This window comes from Belonocnema kinseyi, chromosome 6 (genome assembly GCF_010883055.1).
Source record: "Belonocnema kinseyi isolate 2016_QV_RU_SX_M_011 chromosome 6, B_treatae_v1, whole genome shotgun sequence".
NCBI lineage: Eukaryota > Metazoa > Arthropoda > Insecta > Hymenoptera > Cynipidae > Belonocnema > Belonocnema kinseyi.
The window spans coordinates 118,691,368-118,705,585 of NC_046662.1; the positions used below are offsets into that span (position 1 = coordinate 118,691,368).

The 14,218-nt window shown below is 34.0% G+C and overlaps 1 protein-coding gene across 1 annotated transcript in view; it reads right to left on the minus strand.

Moving 5' to 3' along the window:
• LOC117174520 (neuralized-like protein 2) overlaps positions 1 to 9,997 on the minus strand; it is a 239,800-nt gene extending 229,803 nt beyond the window's left edge. The window contains exon 1 of the mRNA XM_033363713.1: positions 9,319 to 9,997. Coding sequence (XP_033219604.1) covers positions 9,319 to 9,682 — 364 coding nt within the window. The 5' untranslated portion in view covers positions 9,683 to 9,997. The remainder of the gene's footprint in view (positions 1 to 9,318) is intronic.
• Between the last annotated feature and the right edge of the window lie 4,221 nt (positions 9,998 to 14,218).

Below are 14,218 nucleotides of genomic sequence, written 5' to 3' on the forward strand. Positions count from 1 at the left end.
TGATTCCTTTAAAGACTGTAACCACCTATCTCACGGTTGTGAGACGTGGTTGTGGCTGAAATTTTACCGCGATTTCGCTGGAAGCGGGTGCAATTTTTCAGACTAGCACCCGCTCCCGGCGAAATCCTGCGGTTGTCCTCATGACAAATTTTTAATTATATATATATTCCGCTATGTAAGCGGAACGCATACTCTACCACTGCAAGAACAAGCCGACAACAAAGAAAGAGAGGCGACACTAAGACCAAAACCAGGCAGGCATCCGATAGAGGAAGAGCGATGCTTTGTGATCCGGATAAACATCAACACAAATGTTTATCTCGAGCCTCAAGATCTGGCTGAAATGGATGACGAGCTTCGTGGACAATTTACCGAAGAATCCGACCTCTGGACTATCAATTGTTGTGTGTATAATGCAGAGAGAGTTTTGGCCGATGCGAACCATAAAACAAAACCAACGGTTGATCACAAGACCAAAAGACGAAATATTTTGGAAAAATTTCTATTAAGTGCAGCATACACTGGACGAATACTCAGAAAATATAAATAGCTCCAAGGAGCTGTGTGATGCCCTCATAACACCTAATCAAGGATACCCAACCATCACTACCGAGGAGGTGAAAAAAGTATTAACAGGGATGAAGAACTTTTCCGCTCCGGGACCAGATTGTATCAAGACCTTCTGGTGGAAGAAGTTTCCTTAAACCCATCAGCATTTGGCCCGTATTTTCACAAGAAATGTATGAAAAACGTGGCTCAAAGAAAGGCGTAGCAGGATGTCGGGAGAACCTGCTTATCGATAGATGTGTCTGCAAAGATGCAGCATACTACCAGCGTGACCTATAGATGGCCTGGATTGATTACCGGAAAGCTTTAGATTCGACATGGACGATCTTAAGATCTATGCTAAAAAGAAAGAGTAACTACATCCAGCTCTAGGGATTGTCGAAAGATATACTAAGGAAATAGAAATTGGGTTAGACAAATGCTACGACAAATGATACGACACCTTTGCGCTGGCGAGACTTGTAAATACCTGGGCGCGCCACAGAGCCGCATTCAGGATGTGTCATCTATAAATGATACTCTGCGAAGCAGATACAAACTTCTCATCCGGCAGATTTGGTATTCTGAATTGTCGGCGAGGAACAAAACATCTGCAACGAACGTGCTTGCCATCCCGGTAGTAATGTATTCATTTTGAGTGGTACCATGGACGAAGAACGAGCTCAGATCCCTTCATATCGGGACACGAAAGGTTATGCACATGAACAAAAGCATGCATCTAAAGTCTTCTGTTCCGCGACTCTACATATCATGGTGTCAAGGTGGTCGCGACATATTGAATTTCGAATGTCATCACAACAGGATCATTATAGATACAGCACATAGAGTCGCAAATGGAAGAGACCCTCTTCTTAAAATCGTCAGGAAGCACGAAGAAGTGGGCAAAGGAGCGTTTCTGTACAAAGCAACGGAGGAGGCTGCTGAAACACTCGGACTTAACTTCAGTATTAGGAGTGAGAAAAATGCATTAAATCTAATCTATCTTAAGTACTCACTCCTGAAAGCCCGGATTAAGTAAGCACAAGAGAAAAACTTCTGTGAACAGCTCCTCGATAAGAGAATGCACGGCATCCTCCACAGAAATGTGGAGGATCAGTCAATGTCATATGAGCTAAATTTTGCTTTCCTTAAATCACCCGGATTGAAGTCTGGCACGGAGGGTTTTATTTTGGCATGTCAAGACGGTGTCATTACCACCTTAACATACCGTCGCCACATTTTGAGCAAAGACATTCCCGATAATAGCTGCAGGGCATGCCATGCACACCCTGAGCATTTGGTACACATACTGTCTAGTTCAGACATGCCCAACCTGGAGAAACTCCCGCCAGCCACACATGTTTTGCGCTTACCACTATTTCGGCTGAAGAGCGAGAATGGTGGTAGACGCGTGCTTAATGCTCTCCTCTCAGACCCAAGCAGCACCGCAGATACGCGAAACTGACAGGGTGCTTGGGGCGACTAACTTTACAGTATAAATTTGTAATAGTGACTAGAGTTTTAATTATTTTATTTTAGTATTTTTACATTTATTGACAACAAATTTAATTAAAAAGAGAATTGTACAAAGTTTTTCTTTTTTGTACAAATACACATTATTGAATATTTTAGTGTCACCGTTTTTTACATTGTGCATATGATGTATAGAAATGTTGGGTGATACTTAGTGCAGTATAACAATTTATTAACATCATGCACAATGTAGAAATGTACGATACAGAAATGAAATATAATGAAAAAATCTGATTCCTATTGCTTATCAATAAATTGAGATATGCTCCACCAAAACTAAATATTATATGTGTTAAATACAATATTCGAAATTAAATTTGAGCCTGCTACGTTGATATGTTTAAGTTTAAAAATTTACAGTTTTCATCGTCCAACTACCTGCGTATCACCACGACAGGTAATATTTTGAGGCAGGATGTTTTTTTATAGAGCAGCCAGGTGTATTTTTCTATAGGAATGCTGTAAAGAAAATAAAAGTTTTACAGGTGAGTGATGATGAGAAGAATGTTGGAAGTTGGCAGACGTCAGTTTGCAATAAGTTTTTATTGAGATTAGTTCATTCGAAAAATTCAATTGTAAATACTTTGAATTTGCAAAAGCAATATTGTTAAACTTTAAAAAGTAGTCAGTCACAACTGTAATATTAAAATATTTTATAATATAAAATAAATAAATACTTTGTACAATTCTCCTTTGAATAACATTATTTGAAAATAAATGTAAACATGCTGAGATAAAATAATTGCAATTCTAGTCACCATTACAAATTTATATTGAAAATTTAGTCGCCCAAAGCACCCTAACAGATATTTCGTATCTGCGGTGCTGCTTGAGTAGGAGAGGATAGCATCTAGGCACGCGTCTACCACATGTGTGGCTGGCGGGAATTTCTCCAGGTTGGGCATGTCTGATCTAGTTTTCCAACTCATGCGGGAACAACCTAAATCCAGAGGCAGAATGGGGCACTAAGAGTGCTATATTACCATCTCTGTCACACTTACGGCATCAACTTTAATATTGCTCCTCTAAATGCTCCTAGGGAAATCGATTCAATTGTCAAGAATGAGAGGTGCTCCATATACTGGAACTTTATATTGCCGACAATTGTTTCTGTTGCACACTCGAGGCTTAACATGGTTCTTCTTGACTTTGAGAAGCGAACCATGTTCGTTATCGAATTTTCGGCGCCAGCTGACAAAAACATCGTAGCCAAGGAAAATGGAAAAAAGAGAGGTATAGAGACCTCATAAGGGAGTTGCGACGATTGTACCCGGAATATTCTATCAAACTAATCGTCCTTATCATCGGCGCTCTTGGAGGTGCCAAGCTTTCACTGGTTAGTAGTCTGAAAAGCATCCCTGCGTGTGAACAATATGCTGAAACACTTGCGGGAAAAATGCATAAGGCGGTCGTCCTGGGGTCGCTCCGTGTCCTCAGGATGCACGAGACTTTTGCCGGATCGTCGTATTGATTCCATTACATACTGTAACCACCTATCTCACGGTCGTGAGACGTGGTTGTGGCTGAAATTCTACCGCGATTTCGCTGGGATCGGGTGCAGTTTTTCAGATTAGCACCCGCTCCCGGCGAAATCCTGCGGTTGTCCTTATGACAAATTTTTAATTATATATGCATTATGATATATCGTAACATACCCATATTTAAGATATCGTAGTAACAAAAGTAACAATAATTTTAAACTTCTGTCTGCTCAAATCGCCTCATTTATCATTCAATGAAAGATTCTAATAGTTTGTTGCAGAAACTGTAGTTGATTTTGTGGGAGGCTTGTCCACAAAAAATAAGCAAAAACGACCCCAACATTTTTTTGGTCCGAAGCTCATTCTAGGCACAACAGGGGGTACAAGTTATATGTACGTGTGAGCATGTGTGTGATATTGCACTTGTCGTTAACATTTAATTATCAGTTATTGTAATTTAAAAATTCTCTATTATAACAAAAAATTACTATTACATCTTCTTAAGTTAAGGCGATCCTGGGGTGCATGTTTGAGTCGAAAAGCGACGTGAATATGAAGTGCAATTGTTTAAACTAACACATTTTTCGTGGTTGTAATTTTTTGTATTTTCTTGCTTTTGCAATAAATGTTTTTATAATTTCCGTTTATCGGAATCATTCTGAACATATTTCATTGTTCTTATTTGTTGCAACAATCTCATATTAACAAAAGTTTGTACCCACACATGCTCACACGTACGAAACTCTATGTTTATTCTTTTATAACTTCTGAACCGCTACACGAAAAGTCGAAGAAATTTGTACTGTAATAGATCAGTCCCTGGGCAGGTTATAGGCATCTTTTTATTGGCGACTTAGCGAACTCATTGTCGATTTTTCCCCACCCCCACAAATCCCGCACGCGGGCGGAGCCGTGGGCTTAGGCTTGTAATTAATGAATCTTGAAAATTTTAAAAGCATAATAGAAAAAAGTCATGGGAAAGATATTCGTATTTAATTATGTAAAAATTGACCCTATTCGTTGAAAAATGGCCAAATCCTGTATTTCTTCATGAAATATGTTTTAATCATCATTAATTCTTGTAAATTTACAAAACAACATCTAAAAGAGTCATCATAAAGACGATATTAGTTGATTCCGTAAACAAATTGTGTCTGTTATTCGAAAAATATTCAAACTCTGAATATGTTTAAGAAAACTGTTCGAAAAATTAATAATTATGATAAATGTGCAAATCAATGTTGAAAAGTCTTATTGGAAATACATACTTTGTTGCTTCCATAAACAAATCGAGCCTATTCCCTTGAACATAGAAAAACTCGGAATATGTTTATCAAGATTCTTTGCATGATTAATAAATAATAAAAATTTTCAAGGTATCATACAAAAAAGTGATTGCAAAGATATTCATAGTTAATTCTGTAAAAAATGGAGGCTATTTGTTTTTAAAAAATCCAAAATCTTAATTCCTTTATAAAAATTATTTAAATTATTATAATTATTGTGAATTTACAAATCATCATTAAAAAAAGTAATCGCAGACATTCTTAGTTGACTCCGTAGAGAAATTGTGCCTATTCCTTGAAAAATGACCGAACTCTGAATGTTTGTAAAAATTGTTTAAATAACTGATAATTTTTGGATATTTGCAAAGCATCATACTAAAAATTTATTGGAAAGATATAATTAGTTAATTCTTTTTAAAAAATTGAGCCATTTCGTTGAATAGTAGCCGAAAGCCTATTCGCTGAAAAATAGCGAAATAGTAGCGAAAAGTTTATTCGTTCAAAAATAGGCAAACTCTGAATTTGTTTACAGAAATTGTTGAAATAATCAATAATTCTTGGAAATTTACCAAGCATCACAGAATAAAGTCATCGGAAAGATATTCTTAGTAAACTCCGTTTTCTTTAAAGATATGAAGGATGAAAAAAAATTTCAAATTTTCTGAACTCCTTTAAATTCCAAAAATATTTATAATTCTAATGTTTTCTAATAGATAGTACAGGAGTAACTCATATTTTCAATTGTTTAAAATAGAAATACAAGGTTAAACAATTTTAAAAAGAAACATTAAGAAATGAGCAAAAACATTAATTATCCTTGTAATTTTTCTGTAAAAATAATTACAATTATATTTTCTATTGTCAACGACAATGTAATTGAAGTGAAAATCATATTCTCAATATTCATAATTTAAATAATTGTTTTCAAAAAAACGAGCCCCAACCGAATTCTGCACGATCGCAGTAACTTTTGAGTATTGTAAACAAATGTGACAAACTTTGAACTTTGAACCAATAGCTAAATTTTTTACTAAAAAAAGATTAATCCGCAACGAATAATGTAAACAAATTATTGGACATGGGTTCGATACAAAAGCAAGCTACAGCCTTAATTTGTTCATAACAAAATCAGTTTTCTATTGTAATTCAGAAATATTTCTTTTCTTAAATACTAATTCTACTCAAACAACTGCTTGAAGTATATGAATGCATGAGAACAACTACTAACAAATATCAACAAAAATAAGTACTCTTGAACCGAGTACCGTCTTCCACACATTTAGTTTGTTTATTTTTTCGCAACTTGTGTCAAAAAGTGATTCATTATGAATTTGCAGTTTTTCCCAGTGCGTATAATTTGAGCTTTTTCGTTTTTTTTCGTATCTTTCATAGTTTAACCAAAAAATGGAATTTGTGGATTTTTTTTTTTTGGTAGGATCAAATTTGGAATTTTCAACTTTTCGACCAAATTAAAAAAATTGTTATCACAATCCTGTAGGGCCTTCAAAAAGCAAAGTTTTTCTTCTTTTGACTTTTTTTCATATCATGTGTTGTTTGGCTTAAAATGTTCATTTTAGTTTGTTTTTTTTTTTTATTTTGAAAATCCCCTAACTCTGATGATTTTCTATTTATAGAAAAAAGTCATAGGGATAAATTGTTTGAGTTTTTGAGTACTATGAACAACCGTACATAGAATTTTTAAATCTTGAAAAAATGTGGTTTCAAAAACTTTTGGTACGATCAAATTTGGAATTTTCAACTTTTCGACCAAATTAAAAAAATTGTTACCATGAGCTTGTAGGGATTTCGAAAATCAACGTTTTTCTTCTCTTAACTTTTTTTCGTATCATGCGTTTTTTGGCTTAAAATGTTCATTTTAATTTGTTTTTTTGGATTTTGAAAATGCTCTAACTCTGGTAATTTTTGATTTTTCGAAAAAAAAGTCATTAGGATCAATTGTTAAACTTTTTGAATACTATAAATAACCGTACAGATAATTTTAAAATTTTTTAAAAAGTGGTCTCAAAAATATTCAAATTGTGCCCACTTTGAATTTGTATCCAAAATGGCTGGCTAACGAACTTGACCTTTAGTTTAGGACACTAAACGAGTGTGCCAAAGGGCAATCTAATAGATTAATCTTTTCGAAAGTTATCGTGTTCACAGACCGACAGACATACAGGCACATTCGTAAAAACCTGTTTTTCAGTTTCAGAGGGTCTCAAAACGTGGACATTTGACAAAAACTGTGGGGGGGGGGGGTCAAATTTTACACAAATCTAATACCTTCACTGATGAGAATGTAATATATGATTTTGGACAAAAAATACATTTTAAAAAATATTATGTGAGAATTGGGGTTTTCCAAAATTCAAAGCCATTTTCAGGAAATTATTCCTTGGGGACTCCTTAACCATTTATAATATTCTTCTTGATTTTATTGCGGAAAAGATGTTTTTTTTAACGTCAAGCCTTAGATCACAAAAATGAGTTGGCGTTCTTGAGAAGCCCAAAAATGAGAGGTCCTGTTGAAATTAAAATATTCGGTAAAATATTTTGTTGGAAAACTCATCTTGATGTGGTAAAGAGGGATCTGTTCTTTACTTCAAGGGCTGGTGCCCAAAAATTTGAGTTGATATTTTTAAGCTCAAAAATCACTCTTATCCTAATAGCACGGAATCTTCCTGGAACGTTCCGCGGGCACCTTCGGAACGTTCCAGGTACGTTCCCCGGAGGTGTAAAATATCCGCCATTTGGAAGCGTTTCAAACATAATTGTCAACGAGAAATTAAAATTTGCTTTCTTAAAATCCAGACTAAATTTAGGCCAGTGGGTTTTATTTCCGTGTGCCAGGACCGTCTCGTTTCTAACTTAGTCATGTTTAATCCGAGGACTTATAACACATACTATCCGGGTGCCTTCCTACACGAGTTATGGCCAGACACAATGCTGCCCTAAGAGTGATTTACAACCATCTTTGTCGCTCTCATAGTATTAGTCGCAACCCTGCCCTGCCAAACGTTACAATAGGGATGATGTTAATTGTCGAGTACACGAGGTGCCGAATTTGTTACACGACATACGAATGTGAGGATTCAACAGAGAAAAAAATCTCGGTGCAATTGCAGAATAGGGGCGTCTACTGTTATTTTGCCGGAAAAACAGTATTTTTCTGCAACTACTACGATATCTTAAATATGGATATGTTACGATATATCATAATACATATATAATTAAAAATTTGTCATAAGGACAACCACAGGATTTCGCCGGGAGCGGGTGCTAATCTGGAAAAGTGCACCCGCTCCCAGCGAAATCGCGGTAAAATTTCAGCCACAACCACGTCTCACGACCGTGAGATAGGTGGTTACAGTCTGTAAAATAATCAATATCAATACTTACAGTTTCCCAGGCCTTTTTTCCACAAAAATGAAAATTTTTAAAAACTGAATTAGGAGATGCTATAAAATATCATGACGGACGTCCCCGGACCCTTTTTTGAAGGATAATAACAAAAAAAATGTATTGTGCTAAATAAAAATTTTATGCATATACATTATTTTGAGGTTACGTCGTTTTTCATCTTTGCCTTTCCGATAATCTGGAAATTATTTATGAAATAAACTTTTTTGATTGCCTGCAAACAAAGTTAGTTCCGGGAGATTAGTTACTATGTTTATTTGTAAGTTCAAAGTTTTCGTTAAAAAATATTGTGTAGTTTGGAATTAACGGTCGGGTGAATTGTAACACACATAACTTCGAAATATATACGCACATTGTTAGCAATATCAAAAAATTTTGGACAAAAAAAAACACAAAAAAAGTGTGCGGGGACGTCCGTTAGCATGTTCGCTATCATTTCCCAGATTTTGAAGGCAAAATATTTCTTATCCTAGGAAAAAAGCCGGGGAATCTAACACTGAAAAAATCGATACTATTTCCTAAGCGCTATGCAAATTAATCACATTTTGATAAATTAAAACTTTTTTGAATTAACCTACAAAAAAAGTGTGTGGGGACGTCCGTTAGCATATTCGCTATCATTTTCCAAATTATTAAGACAAAATATTTATTATTCTAGAAAAAAAAGCCGAAGGAACCTAAAACTGGTAAAATCGACAATTTTCTAAGTATCACATGCCCTTAAAGATTCTAATAGTTTATCGCAGAAATACTATTGTTTTCCAGCAAAATAACAGTAGACGCCCCTGTCCTGCATCATAGTAACTAACTTAACAATATTTTTTTAATTTTGCCTCATCAAATCGATTAATTTATCATCCAATTAAAGATTCTAATAGTTTGATGCCAACAAAAAATTTTCCTGCCAAAATAAAGGTGACGCCTCTATTCGGCAATCTAAACGAAATCTCAATGAAATCGCACTAGGCAAGGTGATGTAAATTTACTGAAACTTGCGAGTCCATTGAAATTAATTAACTAAAAACCCTAAATTAACAGTGAATTCTCACCATATGCAGATCCAGCGATGCCTTCAAAACTATCCCAAATACTACGACTCTTGGTAATTGCAAATATCCAGCTATTGCCCGTTTTAACCAAGTTTGGTACAGCCCACTGTGGCAAACCTTCTTTATCTACCATCGTGATATCCATTTGCGTCAAACCCAATCTCATGTGACCGCTCCATCCTCTTTCGTCTTTTTCAATTTCCAGTAAGAAAATTTCACCTGGTTGCAGGGGCTTTTCACTGAATGTCAGTGCGTCTGCAAAACTGGCTTTTCGAAAGGCTACCGTATTATCGTCCCAAAGTATGATATTGTGTCCATGACTAGGATGAAACCTAGTGGTTATCTTTCCTGATTTTTCTGACATTGTGAAACCGTCGTAACTATGAATTATCCATACATCTGGAGCCTATATTTTTCTTAAAAAGCTGCATGGAGATTATTACATTATTTTGACCTTGTTTGCCAAGGGTGCTGTACAATTCAAATCACTCAAAAGTTTTATTATTGCTTGTAAGAAAAATGCATTAATCTATTTTGGCTAGGCAATAATTGAACATTCCATTTTAATAAAAGTTACTTATCGTAGAAATAGTTTTTTAATCAATAGAATAGTTTTCTACTTATTTATCTATATATTTATGGGCTACGGCTACAACATGTAATATTAACGGCAAGGTTTGTAAGTCAAGTAAGTAGCAAGAACACAGCAGAAACAATCAATGATGTCGAAATTGGCACCCTGCGCTTGGGTCAGGTCTGCGCGCTGGTTGCCTGCACTTGGCGCGCGATTCAAAATTACTTTAAAAAACAATTCTTGTAATTTAAGTAAATTATTATTCAAATATGTACGAGAATATATGCAAATTGTGTAACTTTTGATTTCAGAAAAAAACAAAACTATAACACATATATTATATAAATAACAGTTTATTTTCATTGAATTCCAAAGAGCAACTTATATTTTACAAAACATTTAATTTCAAAAGAAATTTCCTGGAAAAGTGATTCAATATAATTATTTATCAGTTTTTAATATTTAGTATTTATTTTTCTCGGAATTTATATAATCATATAAGCTATAAATACATCAATTGTCACGATTGCATTGTAGTTATGCTTTTTTTTACTTGCTGACATTTTTTTTAGAATAATTCAAATATTATTACTATAATTTTCTGCAATTAACTTCTATACATGAAGCTGCTAAATATGATATGGTAAGTTAAAAAATAAATCTATTAAAAAATGTTTCGTGAAATATAAGTCTGTCTTTGAAATTCAATCAAAATAAACTGTTATTTATAAAATAAAAGTTATAAACTTTTTTCTTGCATGGAATCAAAAGTGATACATTTTGTATACGTTCTTGTGCATATTTTAATAATTATTTAATTAAATTAGAAGAATTGTTTTTTAATGTAATTTTGAATCGCGCCCCCCAACGCAAGCGCAGTAGCACTTGGTGCCAACATTGGCATCATTGGAAATAATCATGGCCCTTTCACACGATTGAAGATCCGCAGGTTGTGGACTTGAGCAAGTCATCAGTTGATAGTATGCATAACATGTAAGGATAACGGCGATGAAATAAATGCATTTTTCAATGTTTTGATCACGGAGTAATAATAAGGAGACCGATCATGTTGTACAAAGCGTCTCGAGTTTTGATTGCGGTAACTGTACATTTACTGCCAGACTTAGGCGTTTAAACGCAATTCTCACAAGGAAGGGGACATGCGCACTGTGATTTTCTATCTCCTTTTCTCCCGCAAGAAATTTACGAGTGAGTGCCGTGTTGAATGACAACTAAAAACTGAGGTTATGTTTCTGTAAATATTGTCAATTGAGTTTTTCAAAATACTTGCTTATTTATTTCTGTGTTTTTGTACAAAATTAAATTGACGGATTGTGACCTGGAAAGTATGGGTAGGTCATACAGATTTAATTGTAATCATTAAAGGATATAAAATGTGCAGATTGAATGATGTGACAGTATAATATTAGGTAATATGCTGTTGTGGTTGTCAAGCACTGGCACTTACTCGTACACTTCTCACAGGAGAAAAGGAGATAGCAAATCAAAGTGCGCATGTCCCCTTCCTTGTGAGCATTGTGCTTAAACGCAGTAAATGTACAGTTACCGCGGTCAGAACGTATGTACGGAGATTGATCTCCTTATTAGTACTCCGCGGTTTTGATGAAAAGAAACAAGTACATACCAAATCAGCTAATTCATCTCCAAGTTCTGTGTTCATCAGTTTAAGTGTTTCTTATTTTGTATCGCTTTTTCAACAAAATAATATTTTTGTACACAGGAGGTAAGTTTTTTTGACATTCGTAACATAATAATATTATGCCTTTACAAAAATTAGTCTGTATAAGTCTTACGGCATGTCTGCCAAAGCGTAGCCAGCACATTAAATGTACTTTAGAGGTTATGTCGGCTACGCTTTTGAAATTACATGCCGTAAAAATTATTCAGACTATCCTTTCAAAGACATAATATTATTATATTACGAATGTCAAAAACACTTACCTCCTGTGCAAAAAAAATATTATTTTGTTGAAAAAGCGCTACAAAATAGGAAACACCCAAACTGATGAACAAAGAACTCTGATAGATAAATCAGCTGATTTGGCATATGCTTGTTTCTTTTTATCAAAACATTGAATAATGTATTTAATTTGTCGCCGTTATTCTTCTATAATTATCTTTAGCTGCATGCATTTGCCTATCATACGAAAAACATCAAATTTTCTACTAAAATAAAATCGCACATTCAAATAACCGCTATTCAGAGATTTTTCCATGGACGGACAAATCTTTATTTTCACAACTGACGACTTACGCATATCCGCAACACGCGGGTCTGTAATCGTGTCAAAGGGCCCTGAGCCCTATAATATAGTATAAAGCTAGAATGAAAATCAGAAACATGTCACTTATATTTATAATGAATTTCAAAACGGGAAAAGCGTGCTATTAAAAAATTGTAAGTGCTTTGCACAATATTCGTAGAACTATAGTTCCGTACTATGCACACTGCCGATTATGGAAATAACAATGAAAGTATACAAATTTTCTTGTGTGTTTTTCATTACTGAACTTATTATCAATCATTTCCAGTAATTGTATAAAATCTGCTAAAGTAATGTTTTTATTATTTTATCTATTATAAAAATTAATCATAAATGATTAAAAATAAAATCATTAATTATAATGATTGTAATTATCAATTAATAATTGAAAATTATTGTGATTACTATAAGATAATATAATGCAATACGAAATATATTTTTATGATGAACAATTTTTATGAAATTTATGACTTACTGCACTGGACCCCCATTAAGCGTATTATTTAAATTTTTGTAATTTTCGGAAGTTTTACAAGTACTACTTCTCTTCTTAAGCGTTTCAATAACTGAAATGAAAAAATGGAACTTAATTGAAGTAAAATATCAGTTTCATCCTGACCTAAAACTTAATTTTTTTTTAATTTTATCATTTTTTTCGATGTTTTTGTGATTTCAGGTGGTGTCTAATTTAATGTACAAATAATCCCATTTAATTATTTTCAGAACCAAAAAAATGATAAACAGTTTGTTACACTGCGACACCATCACACAAAAATGTCATTTTCTCCAAATAACTTTTTTTGATCAAAAATTTGTTATTCTCATTCAGAGTCTCCATATCTTGAAATATCACAGTAGGGTGTTTTTATACTTTTACAAACCTAGACATTGAATTTTTTATCTCAATCCGAAGCCGTGTCCGCTCCAATTTTAGGTTAGTGTAAGTTTCAGATTTTCAAATTTCACATATATTACCCCTAAGCTGGATAACTTTTTCTGATCAATCTTTTTAGACCTTAAATCAGGAATACTTCAGCTTTTCAACATATGACGCGAAATGATTTGAATCTGTTAGAAAAGCGTCTCTGCGCTGCCATGGTAACGAACATGGAGGTCCCTTTACGAGACGCGGCTTTACGTATTTCGTACCACCAAGTTGCGGGACCATAGCTTCTTGGATCATGTTGGATCATAGCCCAGGATCCAACAAAGCATGGTCCTGCCAGGCGGAATTAAAAAAAAGTCAAATAATCAGATTCGGCGCCCTAGGGCACCCGACCTTTCTGACATCTTGGATCGAGTGCGGCAGTTGGCTTCCCCTCCCATTCGTGCCAATGCAGTGAGTATGGTGTTGGGGCGTCGGTTCACTCCAAGTCACTCCAAGTCGAACGTATTTGAGCATCGAATTGGCGGGACCGTGGTTTGTTGGATCATGTGTCTAGCCAAAGATATTATGAACGTAGATGCGGTACGGGGCGTCGGAGTGGGGAATTATATATATAGAATTTTTTGAGGTTAGAAAAGTTTGACATGTACGCATCGCTGAATTTTTTCAGATCTGAAGCTTGATCCAGGTTTTCGGTACAGTCTTTTTTTCATTATAAAAAAAAATTTTCTCGAAAAATCATATTTTTAATTTAAAGAAAAGTATTATAGAAAGACATTTCAAGATTAACAAGTGCTGAAAGCATTTTTCTTTGACAAATTTTTTTTTTTTTTAATTGAAATAATCAAATATTTATACCAAAGAAATAAATTCTTAAATGTTTGAAGTATTTAAACATTATTGCTTAAATTTAAAATAATAATTAAAACAAAATATACTTCTGGATAAGATATTTTCGTTGAAAATGTATATAGTATTTTTTAAATCACAAAAGTTCTTTTGAAAAATCGAAATGTTAATTAAAAAACACGCGTTTTTATATATTAATTTGTTGGTAAAATTTTTTTTATAATTTTAATTTTAAATTCAAACAATAATTTTTAACACTTTAAATATTAAACAAAAATTTATTTGATAACAATATTTTATTATCGT